General features: G+C 59.6%; 1 protein-coding gene across 8 annotated transcripts in view; it reads right to left on the bottom strand.

Moving 5' to 3' along the window:
• The window catches only part of HDAC5 (histone deacetylase 5), a 35819-nt gene extending 12393 nt beyond the window's left edge, over positions 1-23426 (bottom strand). Inside the window, exons 1-4 of one of the 8 annotated variants that reach the window (XM_045814548.2) lie at positions 23268-23425; positions 17695-17905; positions 10566-10640; positions 1001-1120 (exon numbers count right to left, since the gene is read on the bottom strand). In XM_045814548.2, coding sequence (XP_045670504.1) covers positions 1001-1016 — 16 coding nt within the window. In that variant the 5' untranslated portion in view covers positions 1017-1120; positions 10566-10640; positions 17695-17905; positions 23268-23425. Of the gene's footprint in view, positions 1-1000; positions 1121-4383; positions 4541-10565; positions 11105-17694; positions 17906-22835; positions 22909-23267 lie in introns of those variants that run through there. The other 7 variants (XM_087854334.1, XM_087854333.1, XM_045814545.2 and 4 more) reach the window with 7 other exon arrangements.
• Positions 23427-23656: the final 230 nt, after the last annotated feature.

The following is a 23656-nucleotide window of genomic DNA, read 5'->3' as shown; positions in this document are numbered from 1 at the left end:
GAAAGGTTTAAGTGTGTGACCAAAGACATACGGCCAGGTGATCAATGAGCCAAATGTGAATCCAGACCCCACGCTTCTAACCCTTGTCCTTCCCATGCCTCTTCCCCACCTCTCAACATCACACGTTCCCTGCTGAGAAGCCAATGCTAGAAAGAAACTCAAGCTGAGCCTGGTTCTAGAACGGAGGGGGCTGGCAGCCAGGGCCCTTAGTAAACCCAAGAGAGACCTGTGGGGACCCTCTGGACACCTCTCCCCTTTTCTCTGCCCCACACCCAGCTGGGGCAGATGGGGCCGAAAGGAGTGGCTGTGAGAATGGGGGGCGGGGCAGGAGGCCTCAGGGAAAGGGGGTGCAGGGCTGCACCCAACCAGGGACAGGAGGGGGCTGGGAGTCAGACTCTGCTTCCTTTGCTGGATTATCTCCTTTCAACAGTTTTATTGTAATTACCCTGAAAATGCCGCTATATATAGAGTGAGCCAAACAGCAGCTGTGCCTGGGGGGAGGGGGAACGAGAGAATGGGCGGGCGGGTGCAGGGAGGAGGTGGGAGGAGGAGACAGGAAAGGGAATCAGACAGGAAGAAGGGTAACGGCATGGGGGGGGGCAGAGGCTGGAGCTCAGACAGAGATCTCAGAACTCCAGTCTCAGAGAGAACCGGCTGGGAGGGGAAAAGGAGCAGAGCAGCCTGCTGGGTCCCAAGACCTTGGGTCCAGGCCCCCACGTGGACAATGGGCTCAGGGGCCCCAGGGAGAGGAAAATGTTCCAATAGGCTTATGGGAAGCATGGGTCTCGACCTCTTGATCCCTGTACACTGTCCTCTGGTCACTGAATGTCACTCCCCACCACTGCCCGGTTGTTGCCAGGGTAACTGGGCAAACACCACACCAGCAGGGAGCCCCAAGCCCAGCCCACACTCCACAGAGCCTCCCGACTCCAGCAGGAAGGGGAAGGCAAGCTACCCACTGCCTGGGAAGGAGGAAGTGAGAGAGGCAGGGCTGACCCACCTTGTTTCTTTTCCATTTCTTTCTCCAAAGAAAGCCCTCACTTTTCTCACTCCAGCCCAGGGAGGCCACAGGGAGCTGGGAAGACCTTCCTGTGGCAAGGCAGCCCACTCCAGCCTGGGCCTGGAGAAGGAAGGACCCCAACATCCCGGTGGCTACCAGTGTCTCTGGCCCTCGTGAGCAGAGCTCTCTGCCCAGGCCCCCATCCATCATCGACCGTCACTGGGAGTGGAGAGGGAGCTGGGAGGGGGCGAAGGGCTGAGCTAAGAGGCTTCCACACCCTGTGCAGTCAACGGGCCTGGATCTCTCCGGGGGGACCCACACTGAATGAGTGTCACCCAGGCAGGGGCCAGGCCTGCTGAAGGCTAAGGCCCTGCTACGACCCTCATGCCCGAATACAGCCTCTGGGACCCACTGGGGGTGGGGGTGGGAAGGTAAAGCCTGAGCAGAATAGCTCGGTCCCCCCCAGCCCCTTCTCCGCCCAGCACTGCTAGGCACATTCCTCTGTGGTTTGCCCGCCAGCCACACTGACGACTCTGCGGCCACGAGGCCAGAGCCACATCTGCAGGAGTGGCCAGATGTGGCCAGGAGGGTGGGGCTACATACACAGACACACACACACTCACTCACTTTCCCTCCCAGCCCATGTCCTCCCCCGGCACCAGGAGGAAGGGCCCTGCAAAGGGCTTTACTGGAGGTGGCCTACCCCATCCAGGGTGCAAAGCAGGGTGACAGCAAGGAGCCAGCAGCCAACCTCAGGTCTCCCCAGCCCTGGAAATGCTCAGCAAAGCCCCAGGCTGGCTGGAGAGTTATCTATTCCTCGGCAAGTCTGGCTTGGCCCGTGGCACTCGGACCGCTCAGCCAAGAGGAGGACAGGCTTCAACCTGCTGCTCCCGGCAGTGCTGGGGCTACAGGAGCCGGATGCCTGCCAGCCTGCCCGCCCAGGGAAGGGCAGGGGTCCAAGTGCTCCTGGCTCCCAACAGATAACCCTGCTTGGGATGGAACTGCCGCCAGCAGCACTGGCTTCCCTTGTAGGAGACCTGCAGGGAGGGCACAGGCTGGGGCGAAGGGAATCTCCCACTAGGGCTCCCACACAGCCACCACCGCGGCACAGAGGCTAGGCCCCGGCTGCAGTGGGAGCCACAGCCCCATTGGTATGCAGGTGGCAGGGCAGCCAGTGGGCTCCGCCACACAGCCTTGTTCCCATGCAAGCGGGAAGCACAGCCGAGGAGACAATGCTAATCTGCAGGCTCCGTGGGGGCCTGGACAGAATGTGGCAGCCCAGGGGTCTGCCAGGTCACAACCTGGCTCTACGATGGAAGGGGTGATGGCGGAGCAGCTGGAGCCAGGGAAAGGGTGTGGGGGAGGCACAGAGCCTCCTGAATGAAGGCTGCGGGACACAAAACCTACAGCCTGGCTAGCCTCACCCCCCCCCAAAGGATCTGTGTCCTCTGCCAGCTTGGCGTGGGCAGAGCAGGTGGCAACGGCTACCATTAGCACCATGCACCTGGAAGGAGAAATGCGTGTGTCAAGCTAGGAGGAGGCTCTCGACCGCCTCCTGGTGGACCAAGAAAGTGGGAGGACCTCTGAAAAAGGAAGAGAGTAGGCTGAGGGGCACTGCTCCATAAGAGGCAAGGCCGGGAACTCCGGCTAGCAAAGAGCCCCCTGAAAGGCCAGCAGAGGGGTCAGGTAGGAGGGCAAGGCCCTGAGCCCCCCATGCCTCCCTCTGACAGAGCGCTGTAGAGAATCGAGAGGAAGTCAGATGGCCACGATCGTCACCTCCTAGAGAGAGAAGCTGCAAGGGTCCAGGTCTACCCTGCTCCAGACTCTACTCCTGAGGACCTCTGTCCCTTCCTCCTGGGAGTGGTGGCCTTACGAAACAGTGGCAATATCATCCTGTCCTCCAGCCTTCTGCAAGACTGACTCACACGGCCTCCGTGGAGAAGCCCCAGCTGAGGTAGTTGAGTAGGCAGGACTGTATTTCTGGAGTGGCCTCACGCATACCAGGCTCTGGCTCACGAGGGGCTGTCCTGCCCAGCCTCGGAGGCCCACCTGGGCAGTGCCAAAACCTTAGTGAGGACGCTTGGGCCTCCCACCTCTCCGTGAACCCCATCAGCCCCGTGGGGGCTCCCACTGCAGATTCTTTGGGGAGAGATAGGCTGGCTCCTCAGGCGGAGACAAGGCAGGTGCTGACAGGACAACCTCTGGGACGACCACCAGCACAGCCTGAGACTAAAAAGAGTGTCCAGACAAAGGGACGCAGCCCCCAAGGACGCAGGAGCTCTGGGACACGAGGAGCAGGTTTTAGCAGCACCTTCGGGAACAAGGGTTCAAAATAAAAAACAAATCCGGCTGCCCGAGGGCAAGGCCAAGCCTTCCCCCTGCTCTGAACATACTGTAAGCCGGCTCCAGGCCCTTGAGTGGAGAAATCACCAGTTCCAGAATCGCCGTGCCCCAAACCCTGGCAGCAGGGAAATGGTACCTTTCCTTCCCCCTGGGGAAGCCCGAGATGGAAGGGGCTAGCACAGTGTGTAGACCCGCCCAACAGACCAAAAAAGCTTAACGCTTGGCTCTTTATTTTATTTTACTTTATTTTCATGATTTATTTGACAGAGAGAGAGAGCACAAGTAGGGGGAGCAGCAGGCAGGGAAGAGGGAGAAGCAGACTCCCCTCTGACCAGGGAGCCCGATGCAGGACTGGATCCCAGAATCCCACAATCATGACCTGAGCCGAAGGCAGACGCTTAATGACTGAGCCCCCCAGGCGACGCTTGGCTCTTTAAAGACCCGGCTCCCAGGTTAGGGGAGAAGGAAGGGACCCAGGGTATGCAGAGTGTGAGACAGGGGTGCACTGAGCTGTTTGCAGTGTCTACACAGGACAAAAAATAAGGCCTCTGCAGATACGCCCTGGGTCGAAGGAACTACCCTACTGAAAGAAGGGACAGGGTGAAAAAGGCCTTCGAGATCACATGCCTCGGCCCCCTCTCTGCACAGACGTGGAAACCAAACCTCGCAGGCCCAGCAGCTCACCAGCAGGGACTCACACCCTCCAAACACGAGCTAAGTAGCCTGGTTCCACCGCAGGGCACCCCAGGCCCTCTGCACCGGACAGCAATGTGCTGGCAGCCCGCCCAGGAGGGCAGCGCCTTCCACTAGCACCCGAGCCCCGAGGAGCTCCCTCAGCAGGCTGGGCGGGCAGCAGCTTCCTTAAATGTCTAACGACCTCATTCTGTCCCTCTGGAGAGTGGGGAAAGGAGCTTGTCCCTTTGTTGGCCTGGAGGGATTTTGGAAGGAGGCAGCGAGCAGCATTTCACACTCCTCCCTGTGACGCCGATGACCCCTCCCCACCAAGGATGGTTTCCCATGATCTATTTCCGGGCTCTTACGTGACTGGGGAGGCCAATGCAGGCTCAACAGGCTCTACCACAATTCAGACAGTATTTCCCCATGTGCAGGCTGGCGAGGACTCCCACCTAGCAAGGTTCACAGCTCCTCACGTAATGCAAGCGGACACACATCACGTAATGGTTAAGAGCCACGGCTCTGGAGGAAAAAGAACGCCAGGGTTCGAGTCAGGCTGCGCCACTTCCTAGCGCAAGGCACTGAGCACCCCTCTGTGCGCCATGCGGGCATCTGTGAAATGGGAGTAAGGCTAGTACCTTCCTCCCAGGGCTCTCAGGCTCAGGAGCAGACTCACAGGGGAGCTTGGCACTGGGCCCAAGAAGATCTCAGGGGTGGCTGGTCAGGGCTACTACTAATGGCTCCTGATATTTGTGTGTGTCCTGGACCCCACTGGCAGTCTAGTGAAGACTCTGGACCGCTTCTCAAAATGTTTCTAAAGTGCGTGAAATAAAATACTTAGAACTCGGGGCACCTGGGTGGCTCAGTTGCCTTCGGCTCGGGTCTTGATCCCAGGGTCCTGGGATGGAGAGCCCCACATGGGCTCCCTGCTCAGCGGGGAGCCTGCTTCTCCCTCTGACTCTGCCCCTCCCCCATTTGTATGCCCGCCCTCTCTCCCTCTCTCTCTCAAATAAATAAAATCTTTAAAAAAAAAAATACTTAGGGCGCCGGGGTGGCTCGGTCAGTTAAACATCTGCCTTTGACTCAGGTCATGATCTTAGATCCTGGGATCAAGTCCCATGTAGGGCTCCCTGCTCAGTGGGGAGTCTGCTTCCTCTCTCTCTGCCCCTGCCCCTGCTCTCTCTCGCTCACTCTCTCTCAAATAAATAAATCTTTAAAAAAAAAAATACTTAGAACTACGCCAAGCTCAGACCTCTGCCAGAAGGAGGCCTTAGCTCTCTGGTTTCAGACCGCTCCGAGGTCACTCTGTGGTCCTGTCCCGATCAAAGCCCGGCCCGTGCATGGGCCCCACGCAGCACACACTGGAGTGGCCGGCAGCTAGATCCCAGCATGCGAGAAGAATCTCTGGGAACAGCCTCCTCCCAACCACAGCACAGGCTGTCTCTCCTGCCTCGCTACCTCCAAGAAGGGCTGCTCTGTCCTCTGCGGCTCAGCCCACGGCCGTGGCGTCCCTCCGGTCCCTCAGAAGCATTACTTAGCACAGATGCGCACAAGTTTCTCTCCCTGCTCTCGGGGCCGCAACCGCAAGCAGTCAGAAAGTCTTTTCTGGTCTCCAGCCTCACTGTGACAGCTCTCTGCCCAGTGCCACCCCACATCTTCCCAGGCCCCTCTTTTTGAAAGGTAGAAGCAATGTGCAATTGACCTCAGAGGCTCTTAGAACGTCCGTGCAGGAAGGGCCTGCAGATCAGCAACTCAACTTCCCAAACTGACAGAGGCCGGGGAGGCCACAGATGAAAGAGATTTGTCCCACGGCATCTAGAAAGGAGGCAGAGGGGCTATGGCTTACTCAGGGTCTTCTGACTCTCTGCCTCCCACTAAAAAACACCAGCAGAAACCCTGAGGGCTGCTCCTGCATTTAATGAGAGATGGAGTGAGGAGCCGAACTCTGCATGAGGGACTCAGGGGTCTAGACAGCACATCCAGTCGGCCCCAGGGCACCAGAGCCCAGGAGCGCAGGAGAGAAGGGGGCTGAGTGGTTAGAACCCCCAGAAACCTCAAGGCAGACCATGCCTCTGCAGGACCTTAAGCCTCAGGGGTGCGGAGGCCTGGCAGAAGGCACGAAGTGTCTCGCTGGGGAAGACAGGGTTATGCACTGATCTCAGGCTGCTATCTGCAGGAGAAACAGACTCACTTCTTCCAGCCTGGCCATTTCCAGGAAACACTGGAGCACCAAGCTAGAGGCAGCTAAAAGGCACACTCCTCGTTCAAAGCCTGCAGCTGTTGCCGGGACTGTTCACTCCACACCTGGGGTGGCCAGCCGGGGCCCCAGGGTAGGGGCTCTGCTTCCATTCCCCAAGGTCAACCCAGCCCTGAGCATCCAGCAGGGTGCCCTGCCCACCTGCCCACCTGGCCACTTGCCATAATCCCCCACCCCAGCTGGGGTTTAGACACCTGCTGCCCAGCGTCTCAAGACATCCTCCCTTCGCAGACCACCAGGCTGCTGGGGACTGGGTTTGCCTCTGACTGGGGTGACAGCCTTCCTCCCTCTGCAGTCCACCCTGCTCCAAGGAATCCCAGAGCCTGCCCAGGCATTCCAGGGCTGCTGGTGACGTCCATTGGCAGGCTGCGAGGCCCCATGACCCCATCCACACGACTTCTGTCCACACAGCCCTTATTCCAAGCACATCAGAGTCACCAGACATGTGTCCAAAATGCTGGTTCCTGGGCTGCCCTACAGAAGCCGAACGCTTCAAAGGGGCCAAGGCTTGGAGCTCTGCACTTTCATACGTTCCCTTAGTAATTCTGATACAACTGAAAGTTTGAGAACTATTTTCTCATAGTGTCCCCAGGCTGGCTGCACTCATTTCTGCCTCCAGCCTGACAGCTGTTACAGCTGTGTGTGTGGACACAGTTAATCTGATTTCCTGTCTGGCAGCTGTGCAGCAGGGAAGGGACAGCTGAGGGTCTCAAAAACAAGAAGAGGGGATGAAGTAGGAGGGGATGGGGGCAGGGGAGGCCGTCTGAATGGGATGGAGTGTTCAACTTCGTGCCTGTGCCCCCTTCTCCCCTAAATTCCCTGCAGGGAGGGAGAGAGCGGACCAAGTGGTTCCCACTATTCATAGAAAACAAGGTCTCCTCTCAGAGAGCTCAGGAGCCCCCCCAAAGCCAGACTGGTCTCTATTCTCGAGGAGCACACACTCAGGAGGCACAAAGCCAGGTTGCGCAGACCGTATGTTACACAAGGACACCCAGCCAAAGGGGCAAGTTGGGGCTGAAATCTAGCCCACGCTGCGGTGGCTGAGCCACGTGCTCTGGCAAGAAGCATCCGCCCAGAAGAAGGGCCACCTCTAAAAACTGTACACAAAGGAACACTTGTGTGGGTTAGCAGTAGCCCTACGCAGAGACCTGAATCCAAATCCCAGCTGTCACTTGCCCTGTGACCTTGGGCAAGTTGCTTAACCTCTCTGATCCCTCTCAATTGTACAACACGGCTAATAATACCTTCCTAAAAGAGACAAGGTAAGGAAAGCACCTGACACCCTTGTCACTTAGGACATTATTAGCTCCCTTCCCAGCTGAGCCTCGCCCTTCCTACCTTCCCCACACCCCTCCACCTACACACCCACACACCCTGCCAAGCTTGGAATGGTCTGAAGAACGTGAACAAGACTATCCAGGGGAAACCCCAATACCGAACCCAAACCCCATGGCACTTCCCAACATTCGCAGCATCCCTTCCTGGCACAAGCAGGATTCACACCCTCCCTCACCGGGGAAAGGAGACTCCTCCTCCATGTCTGCTCATAGAATCCTGCACAATGCCCAAGCATCAGCGCTGCCCAGTCCGCGCCGCAGGGGAATCCAGGGCCCACAGAAGGGAAACAGGGGATCCCCCAGCGCTGCGTCCTTGGGAATCCCACACAGGAGCTCGAGCTCCGAGGCTCCCTAGGCCGCAACGAGGCCTGAATGATGGGGGTGCCCACTGTGTGCTGGGCTGTTGTGGAGAAGCCAGGCAGAGACCCCATCCATCAAGGAAGACCCCTATGGCACTATGAGAAGCTGCGATCGGTTCCCCTCATCAAGGGACAGTACAGAGGGGGGCTCCCGCTGCCAAGACTCTGGCTCACCCACTGGGGCAACTCACCACATCTGTCTGTTCACCCAGAGGGCCAAGCCCCAGAATAGAACCCAGGAATCCTGACCTCAGCCCTGGACACCAGCCCCTTAAAAGCAACATTCATTCATCCATGTGCCAGGCATGGTGCTGCGGAATGGCCGTGCACAAGACAGTCCAAGGAGCAAAGGATGGCCCTAAAATAGTGTTCCAAAGACTCGCTGGCAGAGTAGGCAGAGTCCAGGGTAGACAGCCACCCCGGAACGCCCCGTTCCCCAACCCCTCGAGCTGGGGAGGCCTGGCGACACACACTGCCCAAGAAGCGTCCCTGGACACCTGCTTTTTTAGCCACAGGCTTCTGCATCCTGTCTGGAGACTAATCAAGAGATGGGGAGAGGAGGCAGGCGGGGGTGGGGGGGGAACACCAGGCTGCCTGGGCCCTCATGGCCGTGTTTATCCGGGGTGGATTTTTTTTTAACCCAAAGGTTAAAGCGTTTCTATTTGAAACATCTATTTACATTCCAGAGTCCAAAAAAAAAAAAAAAAAAAAAACAAGGCAGCCGAGCTCCAGGCCTATATCTGTCCCCAGCCGCGTCACAGACACAGCATCAGAGCTGCGCAGGGGGAACATTCTTAGCCCTCTCCCCGAGCCGCTGAGGTGACTCACGCCTCCCTCCTGCCAGCATGGACCACACCACCGATCAGAAGGCTAGGCAGTGTGTGTGTGTGTGTGTGTGTGTGTGTGTGTGTGTGTGTGTGGCAGGTGGGGGCATGGGGATCTGGAGAGAGGGGCTGGGATGGGGGGAGGTCTCTGCAGGGACAGGCAGCCTTAGGAAAGGGATGAGAGCAGCAGGGTTCCAGCCTGCAAGGCTTCTGGGGTCTAACTTGAAAGAAGGTAAGAGAACATGCTGAGGGGGAAACTTCAGGCCAATGGCCAGCTGCTGCTGGGAGGCAAGGGACAGCGAGGGGAAAGGGCAGGATGGGTGGACCGGTACGGCATCTGTCAGATGGGGGAGAGCTGCCTGCAAGCAAGACTCCACGAGTCAGCCCTCTGCCCTCCAACAGACCGGCCTGACTCTCAGAGGCTTCAGGGCAGGGGTCAGCAGGCAGGGCCCTCACTTACAGCCACGGGCTCCAGCAGACCACGGCTAGAGCAGTCCTCTGTGTTTACGCTTCCTCCCGGGGGGATGGTGTCAGTTCCCTGCACGGCTGACCTCCGAGGCCATGCCCCCATCCCAGAGGCCTGTGTGGGCACCCTGCAGGGCTGGCTCCTGGGGTTAGGCCCCTACCCTAGGAGACTATGGGGACACCACTGCCCAGGCAGATGGCAGGCCTCATTCCGAGGATTTTCCAAAACTTCCCAAAACATTCATCCTCTGACATATCTTAATCCATCCGCCACCTTATCCCTGGACGGCTTAGAGCCAAATCACAGGTACGTGCGTAGGCACCCAGCTCCCACCTTCCAATGCAAAGCCTGGGACCCACACCCATGTATCCAGAGGCAAAGGCTCCCCGTGCAGAGGCACACAGACACCCACACCCAAGTGCCAAGCCACTGCCAGGAGGGACCAAGCGGGCATGGGTCCAGCAGGCCCCTCCCTGGAAGAAGCATCTTGTGGTGCCGGCCCGGTGAGAAGGCTGTGCCAGAAAGGCCTGATGCTGCCAACAGGTTCCTGGGAGGGAGGGAGGGAGGGAGTGGCCCTGCTCTGGGAGACCCCACCCCCAGCCAAGAGCCAAAAATGTCCCTGCTGAGAAGGTGGCAGGCCTAGGGGGTCCTCAAGCCCCAATGAACCGGAGTAACACTCCTTCACCGTCCTGAGAGGGGATGAAACCAAGGCCGGAGGGAAGGAGAGATGGGGCAGCTAAGGAAGCCAGGACCCCTGACATCCCAGCTGCCAGCTTCTACCTGCCCCCACCACAAATGCATCACATCGGATTCCCGGGAACGCCTGACTGCGGACTTGCAGAAGCCACATGCCCCCAAGAGCCCAGCCAGAGGAGCTGGGGTAGCCTTGAACCTTCTGGACACTCGACTACGGCTTATTCCCCTGCCCAGACCTGGGGAGCGGGCCACTGGGAGACAGGTCACTGACCCACTTCCTCCCCTCCGACCACAGTGCCAACTAGGCCAGGATCCTCCGGTAATCCACAGCCCCCAGCAGCTTATGCCCACCCTGCCGGAGGCCAAAGAGACTCAAGAATGCAGCAGAGTGCAGATGGAGGGCATGGCGGGAAGGCAGGCTCAGGCCAGGGAGAGCAGGGAAGCCCACCTTAGTAAGCATGGCTCCCCTGACCGCCCATGCTCTCAACAAAGCCCTTCACAAAGATCTAGGCAGAACCCCACCTGGGCGATGCTTGGAGCCAGATGCTCAACCCCAGGGACAAGGATGCCCGATGGCAGAGGGCAGGCGGGGACACCGAGGCACTTACCTGCCACAGGGATGCCGTGTAGAGGGGTCCGAGGCAGAATTTCCAAGGATGGTTCCCGGCCTGACATCCCATCTGCTGAGAAACAGGATTCCGTCTCATAGATGGTCTGCAGCATCTCCACGAGCCCCTGAGCCTTGGGCACCAGCAGCATGCCAGGGAGGGGGCCGCCGGAGGCGGGAGGGGGCTGCCGGAGGCGCAAGTCGGCCAAAGGAAAGGTGTTCGGGCGGAGCCCTCACTGCTCAGGGGCTCCCTTAGGCCACTGCCGCTGGGACCCGGGCTATGGGGAGGCGCCTCATCCGGCCTGGGCACTCCTGGCAGCAGGAGGAGCCAGGAGGCCCCGGAGCGGCGGGCCCAGCTCTCCTCTAGAGGGGCATCGGACCACCGGCCTTCCCCCAGCTCCCGGGAGCCGCGGTATATGGCTGAGCGCTCAGGGGACAGGAAGGGGAGCTCAGCAGGCAGGCGGGCTCTCTGTGTTCCCTCCCAGCCCTGGGTGACAGCTCTGGGCCTGGCTCCCTGCTCCTTCTTCCCGAATGAGCCGCCGGCAGCTGGCAGGAGACTGAAATAGCAGTTGGGGGAGGGCCCTGGCTATAAATAGGTGGAGCATGCTCAGGGAGCCGCCGGCCGGCTGCCAGGAGCCCGGGCCTGGCGGAGGCCCCAGGGGGGGAGGCGGTTCCACCCCAGGAGGAAGCGCCAGGCAGGGGGATGGGAACAGGGGAGGGCCCGCACTCAGGGCCAAGGCCGCGGAGCCGGGTGGCCAGAGGCTGGGCCGGGGAAGGGCACAGGCGGGAGTACCCATGTCTCTGGGAGCCGCTCTGGCGCTGTTCTTGGCAGGCGAGGGGCTGGAGACCCAAAAGCCAGGTTCCATCTCTATGTTCCCTCTCGCCATCAGAGCAGGTAAAGAAAGCAGAAGGGTCTGGGAGAGGGTGGCAGACAGGGCCACCTGGCCTAACCTCACATCTTTCCTGGAGTCCTCCTCACAGCCAGATGGGAGTTGACTTAACTCCTGTCCTCCCTCAGAGCTGGAAGGTGCCTCCCCGCCCCCTCAACCAGAAGGGAGACCCCAGAGCAGCAGCTAAATGGCAGCTTCCTCCTACCCATCAGGGGTGTCGCCTCCAGGGGCTGCTCAGCTTCCTTCCAGGAAGCTTGGCCCTAACCATGGCCCTAACCATGGAAGGGGACCGGGGAGCACCTGCCCACCGTGGGAGCACAGGCAGCTCCTCCCTGGCAATGTACCAGGTGCAACGCTAGCAGCAGCACATACGTCACCTCATTTACTCTGCACGATGACCTCAGGAGATAGGTGCAGGTGGGGAAACTGAGGCAGAGAACTGCAGTCACTCACTCTAGGTCATACAGCTGCTTAAATGGTAAGGCCGGGACGTCTGAGGCTCCAGTCTGAGTGCTAACCACCACAGCCCACTGCCTCCTACACAAAGGAGCACATGAAGCTGCCCCAGGGTTTCCATGAACACATAAGATGACCCCCCAGCACCCCGGGAGAAACAGACGTGAGGCTGGAGCCCCTCTAAGAAGACGCAAGAAGCCGCCAGGGGCCAGCCCTTCCCTCCCAGCTCCCAGCCTGGCACAGCCGCCCAGGCTCCTGGGGCCCTGATGGGACCTCGGGCTAGTGCACCACGAGGACTGGTGACACCTGCCTACCCTGCTGGCTCGTCCCTTCTCCTCAGGTTGTGCCTCCCACTGGTACAGAGATCCCACTTGGCCCCCTGACCTCACTGGAACCTTTTAATAGCCTGGTTATTCCTGGGTCTGGGTCCCCCTCCCCCTTCCTGATGTCACGGTTGCTATTTTGGAGCCCCCTCCTGGCCTCTCCTTGCCCCCAACTCCAGGCCTGGAGCCAGGGACACCTGTCCTTCCTGGACTGGATGACCTCACCCTCCTGTTGGGAGCCCTGGAAGAGCTGGCGAACCAAGGACACGGTAGCCATGGCTCCCGCGGCCCAGCTTCGCCAGGCAGGGAGGACAGCAAAGGGGCCTCCTGCCCTCAGGTGGGGGGAGCACAGGGACAGGGCAGGTGGCAGAAGTGGGCTTTCCCAGGCCCTGGACTAGCTGGTCTTCTATAATAAGATGTACGTTGGGGTGGGGGGTGGAAAACAGGACCTGAACAAAGGTCTAGAGCGTCGGCTTCTCTGCCAGGGTAGACTCTAGAAAAATGGTGAGGGAGCAGTGCTCCCCACGGGGGTTTGGAGTTGGGAGACACCCCAGGGTGGGCCTGGGGACCTCATTCACCACCTCCTGCCCCAACGTCATCCTGGCCAACCAGACTCTCTAAAGAGGAAGGGAAGAGAAAACCAAGGTCCCCTCGGCGGGGTGATGGGCAGCAGACTCAAGGCAGCCCAGAATGCCGGGGGCAGCAGCCCCTCCCAGCTCAGGACTCCACCCACCCACGCTGGGAGCAACCAGAAGGGCTGGCTAGCCCTGTCCTGGCTCTCCCTGCCTGCCCCAGGCACAGGAGAGTATGGTAGGGAGCCCTGTTCCGGAGGAGAGGAAGTCATCAGTTACAATGACTCAAAAGCAGGGCCCCCAGAACCTGGAGCAGCCAGAAACCCAAGGAAAGAGAACTCCTTGCTAAGGGAAGATAGGTGTACCCAGGAGATGGGGCACCCAACCCCTGTTGGGCCTCAGGGCAGTTCCCAGCACTGTTAGGACTTCCCGTAACAGCATGAAGTGGGAAGCAGTGTCAGACAGCCAGACAATCCTCAATGCACTTCCCAGAATCCTCCAGGGGAGGATCAGAGACAAGGCCTGGGGTGGGGACAAGTGTCTTCTTTTCCTCTGAGATTCAAGTGATACAACAAGGCCTTCCTAATGTCTAACCTCCATCCTTCCCGCTTTATAGCCCCTCTCCTTGTGGTTCATTTGTCTTCTTCGTCCCAAGCCATCCAGCTCTCCCATGTGTCATCCCACAAATCTTCCAGAGCACCCACCACGCACAGGGTGTGTGAACTCCACTGGGAGCGAGCACCATGCCCTCCAGGCCACAATGACCTCGTTCCCTTCTTCAGAGGTTGGCCTCGGGCCTCCTAACCCTCTAAATCTGGAGGAGGGGAAGAGCCCAAAGCTGGCTCCTTGAGCTCTTCCAGGCTCTTATTTCCTGGGCACAAAAGGTTGGGGTAAGGCCCTGACCTAACAGAAGAAAGCAAGTCTTCTTTGTGCGCAATAAAAATCCAAGGGCTGGCTCAGGAGTGCCCTGGATAGAGCAGGGGGTGCCAGCTGCCCCGGGGCCCCAGAGACGTCAGGCCTGCCTGCCCTCCAGTTTTCTCCTGCCCTCTGAGCCCCATCATGCTGGAGCCCGTCAGCACCACCCGGGAGCCTCCAGGGGCCAGGTTCTGTGCGAGGTGCTGGCTGCACCCTCTCTTCTGAAACCAAGTCCCAGAAAAACGTGAACGCGTACTTTGGCCTCTTTCACATCCCCTCAGGGTTGACCCTGCCTCTGACTGTCCCATCTGAGCCTTCAATCCCTTTCAACTGATGAAGCAGCGAAGGGTAGGGCGGAGCAGATCCCAACCTACTGTGAGCACAGGAGCGCCAGGGGGCATCTAAGTGGAGAAGGGACGCCAGGAGTCCACTTCCCAGACCCCCGCCCCACGCCCGCACTGACCCACTTTCTTCTCCTGGGGCTGGCTGCCTGCCTTCCCCGGGGGCTCAGAGGCAGAGCATGAGCCCGAGGCTGGGAGGCAGGACGCCGAGGTTCCTGGCTCCACCCCACACCCATGCCCCAGTTTCTCTGGTCACCCAGAGGGGGCAGCTGCCTTCCCTCCCTCCTTCCTGGGAAAAGGAAGGAGAGAAAGTGTGGAGCGTGCTAGGAGGTGCTGGGCAGGCAGGTGTTGTCATGAAGCTTGTCTCCCCTCCCACGCTGGGGCTAAGGAACCTGGCCGCCTCCTCCTGGGGCCCTGACGCCATCCGAACCTGGCTCCCACGGCGGGCCTCACTCTTGCCCTCCTTTCTGGGCAATGGCACAGAGGACAGGGCAGAGATCAGAGCAGCCCTAGGTCCCAGGTCCCAGGCCAGCTCCTCCAGCCTGGCCAGGCCGAGCCCAGACAGGAGGCAGGTTCTGTCAGTCCTTTAATCCCACTAAGGGGAGCAGAAATGACCAGTTCCAGAAAAAGAAAGAAAGCCTCACTCCTCAAGCCCCCTTTGGCCTGAAGAGAAGCCAGACACCAGGAAGTGGCCTTCTCAGGGAAGCAGAGGCAGCCCCATCGATGGCCTCTGCCTGTACTCCCAAGACTGCAAAAGTGGCAAGTCGGGTCCAACGCTGGCATTCAGCCCAGCCCAGAGGTAAGTCAGTCAGCTCCCGTTCCCCGGGGAGGAGGGGTGAGCCCCACAAGTAAACTGCTCTCTCTGCCTGCCGCCCCTTGCCCAGGATATTCTCTCTCACTGACTCATTTGCTAGGAAGGCAGGGATGGACCATCCTATCTTTTTCTTCTGTTTCCCCACAGGCTGAGCTCAGGGTTGGGCATGCTGGGGATACTCAAGGACTTGCCAAATACGAAAGCTCCCACACTGAGGGAACTTGAGGGAGTCAGGGAACAGAGCTGTTCTGTGCCCTGAGGAAAGAGGGGCGAATCTCGGGGATTCAGAAGAGGGTGCGAGGTGCTCAGGGCCAGGGCACCCAGGTCCTAGGGACTACCCATTCTCATCACTCCCATCTCTCTCCCCAGCCCCAGGGCCCCATGCTCTTCCTGGGGCTTCCTTCAGGGTATCCACGGCAAGGTGAACCCCCACCTGCCCAACTATGGTTTCATTTTACTTCTATGGAGTCCAAAGGCACGTGGTTTCCAGGCCTGGGCCGGGCGCCGGGTACCAGCAGCCCCAGCCCAGACACCTCTCTGAGCTCTGGGAATAGCAGGTGCTGGGCCCCTTAGAAAAGAGAGCTGTGTGGAAGGTGGCCATCTCCCCGGCCCAGAGCAGCTCTTCCTCTGCAAGGAGACACAGCCCCGGAGCCCCAGGAAAACTGGATGGGAAGAGCCTCCGAGGTTTGCCCCCAAGCCACAATCCCAGCTCCGAGGCCTCTCCACAGTCCTAAAATGAGGTTCCCGGTATCTGGCCCCCTCCTTCTCTCCCTCCTTTCCAAACACGAGAAGACAGCATCTCCCCCTGCTGGGGGGAGCTGGAAAGCCAGCCAGGAGGTGAGGCCAACTCTACAAGCCCCGCTCCCAAGGCCCCTCCTGGCCGGGCTCCACAGCCCTCCCCCCAGGCTGCCTGGCTCCTGCCGCTGCTGGACACCTCCATCTACCACCACACTCCCACCAGCCCTGGCAGAACTGGCTGCAAGAGGAACCTGGACCATCAGCATCTGGAAAGGCAACCCAGTGACCTCATCTAGCCAAGGTTGATTATTGTAGCCTCTCGCTGTAAGGGAATAAATTCCCAAAGCTGGGAAATGTCATTCCCAAGCCACCGTCAGATGCCTCTGGGCAGTTTCTGTTCCCTTGGCCCACGGTTTGACCCAGGCTCGGTGTGACTGTAGGCGGCCCCTAGAGAGGTCAGCACAGTAGCTCAGAGGAAAGGAGCCGTTGGCACTGCTGCCAGTGTCCGGCAGAGGTGGGCCAGGGACTGGGGAGAACCCACCGGGCCTCTCCCTTCCCTTGGCCAGACCAGTCTCAGAGGAGAAAGCAGAAAGTCAGAGCCTGACAGCCCACCCCCAGCCCCGGAGTCCCACAGACCTCTCCGTGTCCACCTCCTGCCATAGCCCGTCCAGGCTGAATGAAGGCAAGGCCAGAGGTGGGAGGCTCCGAAGGGGGACTGCAAAGCCTGCAGAAGGGGGGGTCATGAGGCGAAGCTGACCTGGGGAGTCTGAAGAGTCCAGCCCTCACCAGCTGGCCCTCTACTCTGCCTGCAGCCACACCCTGAGTACGTTATGCCGGAGAGACAAAGGGGAGGGGGCACAAGCTTGACCAAAACAAATGGCACAAAGCCAAACAATTGCACCAGCTTCCAGCTTCCCTGGGTCTACTGGAAGGCCCAGGAGCCTTGTCAGGACCTCCGCCACAGAGCACCAGCATCGGGTCCCCACAAGAGCAAGCATCAGGTCCAGCAAACTGCTGATAAGCAATGAGATGGGAGGCAGCCTGGATCCACCCCCGCCCCCCATGCCGTTTCCTTCCTACAGATGGGTTTTCATCTCTAGGTCCTAGTTCCCCTATCCCTAAAGGAAGGGAAAATACTCCTTCGTGGGGGTGAGGCTGGGCCGTGGGGGGTTAAAGCTGAACAAGATAGACTCTGGCCCTCTAAGACTGTGCAGAAGAAGCCAGCCGGGGAGAGAAGGCAGTTATTACTCTGACCACACTGACCCGTGACCCTCCTGGGAAACTCCTGAGGGTCCGGCTCAGGCCACTTGGACACATCCTCACGGGCATACACCCAGACCCACCCATACATAAAGCTGCCTGGGGTCCCACCCATAGACTATTTCTGGCAGCACTAGGCAGCCTCCTAGGAGCAGAGGGGAATAGGACATCGCAGAGTCAAAGTCCCCAGATTAGGCATCCACATGTCCCCGGCCCAAGAAGAGAAGGGGCAGTCTACCCAGACTCAAAGGAGAGAGCAGAGACTCCTCTATCGACGTGTTGACACAACCCCCCTCCCAGTACCACACATCCCAACAAAGGCTGAGGCCAAAGACCCTGCAAACCTCCCCTAAGAAAAAAGCATGGAACGGAGAGAAACCTCCACCAGGAAGAGAAGGAACCACCACAGAAAGGAAGCTGGCTTCAGCTATTGTAGGAGACCTTCCAACATCATCCCTGGTCGGCCCAGAGACATCCAGGGACACACGTTCCCTCTCCGGCCTGCCCGTCTTGGCAAACAGGGCCGGGCAGAACTGGAAGTGCAGGCCCCCTGAGGTGAGACGGCAGGCATGGGGACAGAGTCGGACCCGTGTCCTCCTGGGGCCAGGCTGGATTGTCAGCCCACCAACTTCCAGCTCTACCCCTCGGTCAGTAACTTTGGTTTGCCTCGGTCCTCTTCTCGAAATGCTTCTCCATTCCTGACCCCCTCGTTCCCTTACAGCTCAGACCCAGAAGGTCAGCTGGTCTGGGCTGGAAACTCCCCCAGCCCCCTGCAGCCAAAACCACCCCAGGGTGCCCTTCTCTGGCCTCCCAGCTCTTACCCGACTCGGTGGGAGAGTTCATGCCGGCTCTGGGCCCACAGGAAGCTGGCGTTGGGGGCTGGGATGGGAGGGGGTGGAGCTGCGGTGATGTCAAGAGAGACAGACGATAACAGACAGACGGACGGGACAGGAGCCCGGGGCTGCTGTGCCTCTAATGCCCATCAGAGGCCATCCTTCGGGGCGAGGCAGTCAGGCACTCAGAGCGGCATCCCTAGGGAGAGATGGAGCAGGGTTAGAGGCCCCCAGCTCAGGAATCTGACAGAGTTGAAGGAGACCTCGGGGCTTGTTGGTTTACACCTGGGGAAGAGAAGGAGGGACACCTGCCCGGGGGTGGGGGCAGGGGGAGCAGAGGAAAGCAGCAGCACTGGCCAGACCCTGGCTGCTTCTTTAACTGGTGAGGCTGCCAGCACTCAAGGAAGGGAAATGGCTACAGTAGCCACACCCAAACTCCTTTTCAGGTGGCAGTGTCCACTGCCAGGTGGGGAGACCTTACAGACCCGCTTGGGTGCCTGACGTGGGACTGGGTGTCCATGAAAGGAGAAAGCGCAGGGAGATCTGAACTCTGTCTGTGGCAGTGGGGAGATGTGGGGCTGGAGTCCCTGGCAGAAGGTAAGGGAGAAACTGGTATCCCAGCCCCAGCCGCCTGAGCGGGGACTCTCAGACAGGGTGTCACTTTCTCCTTCCTCCCTAAGCCCTGTGCCACCCCACTCTGGAACTGTGATATGCTTCTGCCTTGATCTCCCCTGTTCAACAACGGGTCCAGGGAAGAAGGTAAGCGCCTCTCTTCTACCCATAACCCATGCTGTTTCCAGGAATTTGGAAAGGCAGAGACAGACACCCCACATCCAGCACTCCCCGGACTGGGGTCCAGGGCCCAAGCCCAGGGCTTTGTGTGTGTCGGACAGGTTGTGCCCTGTGCAAGCAGGTCTGAAAACCAGCCTGGGCTCTGCCTGCCAAGCCATGGGTCATCCAGGCTGAGACCACCCAGAGTAAAGGACACCTTTTCCCAGTTTGTACAAAGGCCCCAACGGTAGGTTTGCCCAGACCATCACAGTAATGGAGGATGTCCCAGTATTACAGGACTGTGAATTTGCCAGCCTGTCCCCACTCCTTCAGCTGCTCACCTCCCTCCAGCCCCATGGCTAGTCTTCAAGCCTCAGACACTACGCAGGCACCCACCTGGGCCCATCCCTAAAAGGCCCATGATCCACCCCAGACATGACCTCATTCATTCTCGTCCAAATGACGGCAGGCCCTCCAATAACGCAGTGAAAGGGGGGTAGCATGAGTGATCCACTGAAGCTGAAAGGAGTTAGATGTTAAGTCCTGACTCTGCTCCCCCAGCCAGGGACCGGCAATCAGCTCTGCTCCCTGGACAGCCCCACCTCCTGGCAGGATTAATTCTCAGTAAGCCTTGCGTTCTCATCAAGGATTCCCAGGAGTGCAGTCCATTTGGAGCCAGGAGCCAGAATCAGGCATGGCTGGGACACAGGAACACGAACACACACACACACACACACACACACACACGCGGAAGACCTCAAGTCTTCTTGGCCTGCTGCCTGTGCTTTCACCCACAAGGTTTGGACTCTGTAGTCGGAGAAAGGTGCACTCAGATGGGGAGTTAGGAGGAGGCAGAGTGAAGGGGCTGGATTGCTCCTGGCAGGCACAGGTGTGAGGCAAGGACAAAAGAGGCTGCGCAGGGCTCAGGCCAAGCTCAGGAATGTGGCAGGTGGGGCTGCTGGTGCCCTGGCAGGGCCCGCGTGGGCAGGCAGCTCAGCCCGTGCCCACCCCAGGGCTGGCGCCCAGTCCTGCTCACACCCTTTCCCGTGGGCTGGGGAACACAGGTTCAGAAATTCCCACGATTCCCAGCAGCCTGAGTGGCCCAGCCCATCTCCTCAGTGAAAGGCACCTCCACAGCATGGCACTCAGAAGGGGCAGAGCCTCGATGGCACAAAAATGGAAGTTAAGATCAAGTCCGAGCCCCCATCATCTTCACCCCCTGGAGAGAAGAGGAAGGGAGGGGCTCCGAGAATTCCATGTGGGTCAGGACTCAAGTAGGCCATACTCCTCACCCTGCAGGATGCAGCAGGACCCCTGGGCCCCCATCCACCTGCAGAGGGTGTCTGCCAACACCTCTGTCAAGCCTCCTGAGTGAACGGGGGCCTCGCTGGGAAACAAAGCAATGTTCACTGCCTAATCAGGACAAGCATAGCCTCTTGTCTGGGGTGGGGCATGAAGGGGGAAAAGGACAGGGGAATGGTTAAAACCTGGTTATTTGGTCCCTCCTCCGGTAAAAATTCCGCTGTTGCCTATAGTTACAGAAGGGTCTCGGTGGGCGGTCAGGGGCCCAGAGCAGTGTCACTTCTGGATGACAGAACATGTAGATGCCAAACCAGTGGGCAGCCTGGCTTCCACGACATCACAAGTAGGCAGACACCCCCCCCCCCCAGTCCCCAGACCTTCAGCCAGGATGGCATGGAATGAGGGAAACCTGGTGCACCTCCCCCTACAAGCTCATGGCTAGACCACGGGAGGCAGGGCAAAAAACCCCCACCCCATTCATGAGTAATAAAAACTCTGGCAGAGAGTGGGAGGAGAAGGGCAGACAAGTAAAGGAGACATGAAGCAACGTAAGGACCCAGAGGCCAGAAGTTCACAGTGCTGCCCTGCAGGCATCTGTCCCTCAAAAACTCCCTCACAATTCCTAGGGACTCAGGTGTCCCTTCGAGGGCCTCTCTGGAACCTGGACTCCAGCACCACCAGGCAGCCTTCTCCCCAGTCCTGAGCACTGCAGCCTGGGGTCCCCTCCTCAGGTCACAGATGGCCAGGGGAGAGGTCTGAACCAAACTCTGGGAACCTGAGATGGCCCAGAACCAGAGATCTGTTGCAAAGTCCTCATCAGAGAGCTGCAAACCCACATATCCCATCCCAAGGCACAAAAGACCTCCCATTTCAACCCCTCCTGACTCGGACCATGGCAGATCACTTTCCGGGGGGCCTCCAAGAGCTTCCACCACCTTGTGCCTCCCCCAGGCTGGGCCACCAGAAGCCCAGGATTATCAGAGCCAGGAGGGGTGGCTGACTTGGATGTCCAGGCCCCAAACTAAGGGAAGGGGGAGAGAACAGGAAAGGAAAAAAGGCACCAGGCTGACAAATTCATTTTTGCAATCGGCCCATTTCTGTTTGTCTGCTCAGACGCAGCTCCAGGCATCTGCACAAGCCAGATGGAGGAGGCTGCTATTTCTAGAAAAAAAAGGGGGGGGGGAATGAGAGGGGAGGGAGGGAGGAGATGGAGGCAGAGGGCAGAAGACCGGGTCTGTTTGCCCTAAAACCTCAGGCAGACCCATACCCCCTCCCCAGCACTACCAGACAGGGTCCCCATTCAAAAAAGGACTGGGGCGGGGGCTGGGGTGAGGTGGGGTAGGGGAGAAGAAAGGCAGAGAAAGTTTAATTAGCCAAAGTCGACTACAATAGGCCCCCTCATGGGCTGCATCAGGTTTTCATTCATGAGCTAGCGACAGTGCTCCAAAAATGCCAAGAACCGCCCCCCCCTCGCAGTCTCTCCCCCCCCCCAACAGGAGTGCGTCCTCTAGCAGGCTGGCTGAGCCTGATGCTGTGTTCCAGACATCCCTCCTCAAAGGGATGTGAGTAGGAAGAATTAATTATTAAAGAGCAGCTGGTACTTCGGCACCGACTGCACCCCCCAAGCTCCTATAGCTGATCCCCCTCCCCCTTATGCAGAAACACAAACTACACCCCCCCACCCCCAGGCCCCATTTCTAAACACACAACTAAGATGCCACCCCTAGGGAAGGAAAAGCAAACCTTTGTCTCTGCAGCTACTTGGAGTGGGTGGGGCATGTGATATTGCTGCCCCCCACCCCCATGACTTGGCCCAGCTACTCCGAAGGATACGCTGGGGAGGAAGGGAAGGCTGGCACAGGGATAACATGTCCTCCGTCCTTGCCCCCAAGTAACTTGCACCTGGTATCTGTCTCTCTGGTCCCTGGCATGTATACAGGACAGAGTGGGGATCCTGGGGGCCCACCCCTCTAACTCAGAAAGACCCCTACCTGCCCTGTCAAAACAGAGGCCAGATTTAACTCCAAGGGGACAACAGCGCAAAGAGAGGATTCAAAAGGGGCGGGGCGAACTAAGATCTCCCAAGCTTTGTGTTTAGGAGAGAGAGGAAGGAGAGAAGACTGGAATGAAGAAGCAGGCAGCCCCCAACATGGCTCACCCACCATCCACAGCCCAGCCCAGCCCAGCCTCTCAACTTATTCGCCCTCATCGCAGGGGCTCTGGTTCCTGGAACTAGGACTGAGGACCCTCTCTACCTAAGTCCTCTGAACCTGAAGGGGCCCAGGGCAAGACCCAGTCCCCGGCTCCAGTCCTGCAGGGCCGTCTGGTCAGGAGTGCCTCTGGCCAAGACTCCTGGATCTCCCAACCTCTGCCTCCTTTTGTTCCTCCCATCTGGCACCCTCCTCCCCTCCCCGGTGAACCCAAACATCACCACCATCACCCCCAATCACCAAAACGAATTCCAGGTCCCAGAAGCACAGTGGTCACGGGCAGATCGGTGGGTCTCTTGAGCACCCCCTCAAAAGTAACTGCAGCTGCTACCCTTCCTCTTGGGGGACACAGCTCGTTTCACAAGGCCAATAGTGGGGGTACCAGGTGGCCCCCTCTTCCCCAAATGAGGCACCTCTACCTTCCCCACTTCTCCCCGCCCCCCAACAACCAGACTCCCAAATTAATTACTTATCACCCAGCCAGTGCTCATCTTCCCCGGGGCCCCAGAGAAGGGTGGGGTAGGGAAGCAGCCTCCCTCAAGTTAAAAGGCACAAGCAGTGTCCCTGCCTTTATGAGATACAGACCCGGGATTAAAAATGGGGGGCACCCACCCCAGACAGGAAGGAGGGGAGCTTTCAGCTCTCCCTGGCTCCAGGGTGTCAGACGGAGAAGAGGATGGGAACAAACGCAATAACGCCTCACCGGGAAGGGGGTGAGAATAATGGGAGAGAGAAGTAAGGTGGGCCCGCAGGCCCCCTCCTCACGCACGGAAGTCAAGGACACAAAATCAAGGATGCGTTCTTAGGTCTGGGTGGAAGCGCTGTGGGGTGGGCAGCGCCCCTCACCTCAGAGCACCAAGAAAGGAGTGTCCAGCGAAGAGGGGTCTGCATAGAATCCGGGTGCAGGGCTCCAGTCGCTCTGCAACGCAACACGCGCCGCCCGGGAAGGGGCAAATCAGGCAGCCCCCGCCGGTCTCCGGGCCGTTTGAGGGTGCGGGTCGCGGGAAGGCGGGCGACCCTCCCTCACCTGCAGGGAACGCGCCCCTGCACGGGAGGGGCGTGGAGGGGCGCGCGCGATAACCCCGAGGCCCCGCTCCCGGGCTGGCGATGCTCCCGGGGGGAGCCGGCTGGCACCGGGCGCCTGGAGGAAGGAAGGGGGGCGCGGAGCGCGGCGCGCGCGCGGGGAGCTCGCGGGCAGCGACGGCAGGAGGAGGGAGCGCCGCCTCGCGTCGCGGGGACCCGGGGGAGATGGGATCTGGGGTGGTGCGGCGCGCTCACCCCCTGCGGCTCGAGCTCCGGCTTCGCGGGCGGTGGCGGCAGCAGCGGCGGCGGCAGCAGCGGCAGCGCCTCCTCGACGGCTCCTCCATCTTTGCGGCGGCTCCTCCGGCTCCGCTCACCGCCGCCACCAACAACAACATTCGGAGACGTCACTCTCGTCACGTGACCCGACCCAGAGCTAAAAATAGACCCAGCCCCCCCCCCGCACCCTCCCCCCCCCCCCCCCCCCCGGCTTCAGCCACCACCAACTCCTCCCCTCCCTCTCGGCCCTCCCCGCCGGGCGGGGCCAGCAACGCCACCGTGACAGCTTCTTAAAGGGCCGGCACCCCGCGAAGGGTTGGGCTGGGGAGGGGGTGGAAGGCACGGGATCCGAGCCCAGCTGAGTAGTG

Source organism: Ursus americanus, chromosome 23 (genome assembly GCF_024610735.1).
Source record: "Ursus americanus isolate L20-20 chromosome 23, mUrsAme1.1.p, whole genome shotgun sequence".
NCBI classification, from domain to species: domain Eukaryota; kingdom Metazoa; phylum Chordata; class Mammalia; order Carnivora; family Ursidae; genus Ursus; species Ursus americanus.
The sequence above is the reverse complement of the archived record's forward strand: the minus strand, read 5'-3'. Positions and strand labels throughout refer to the sequence as shown.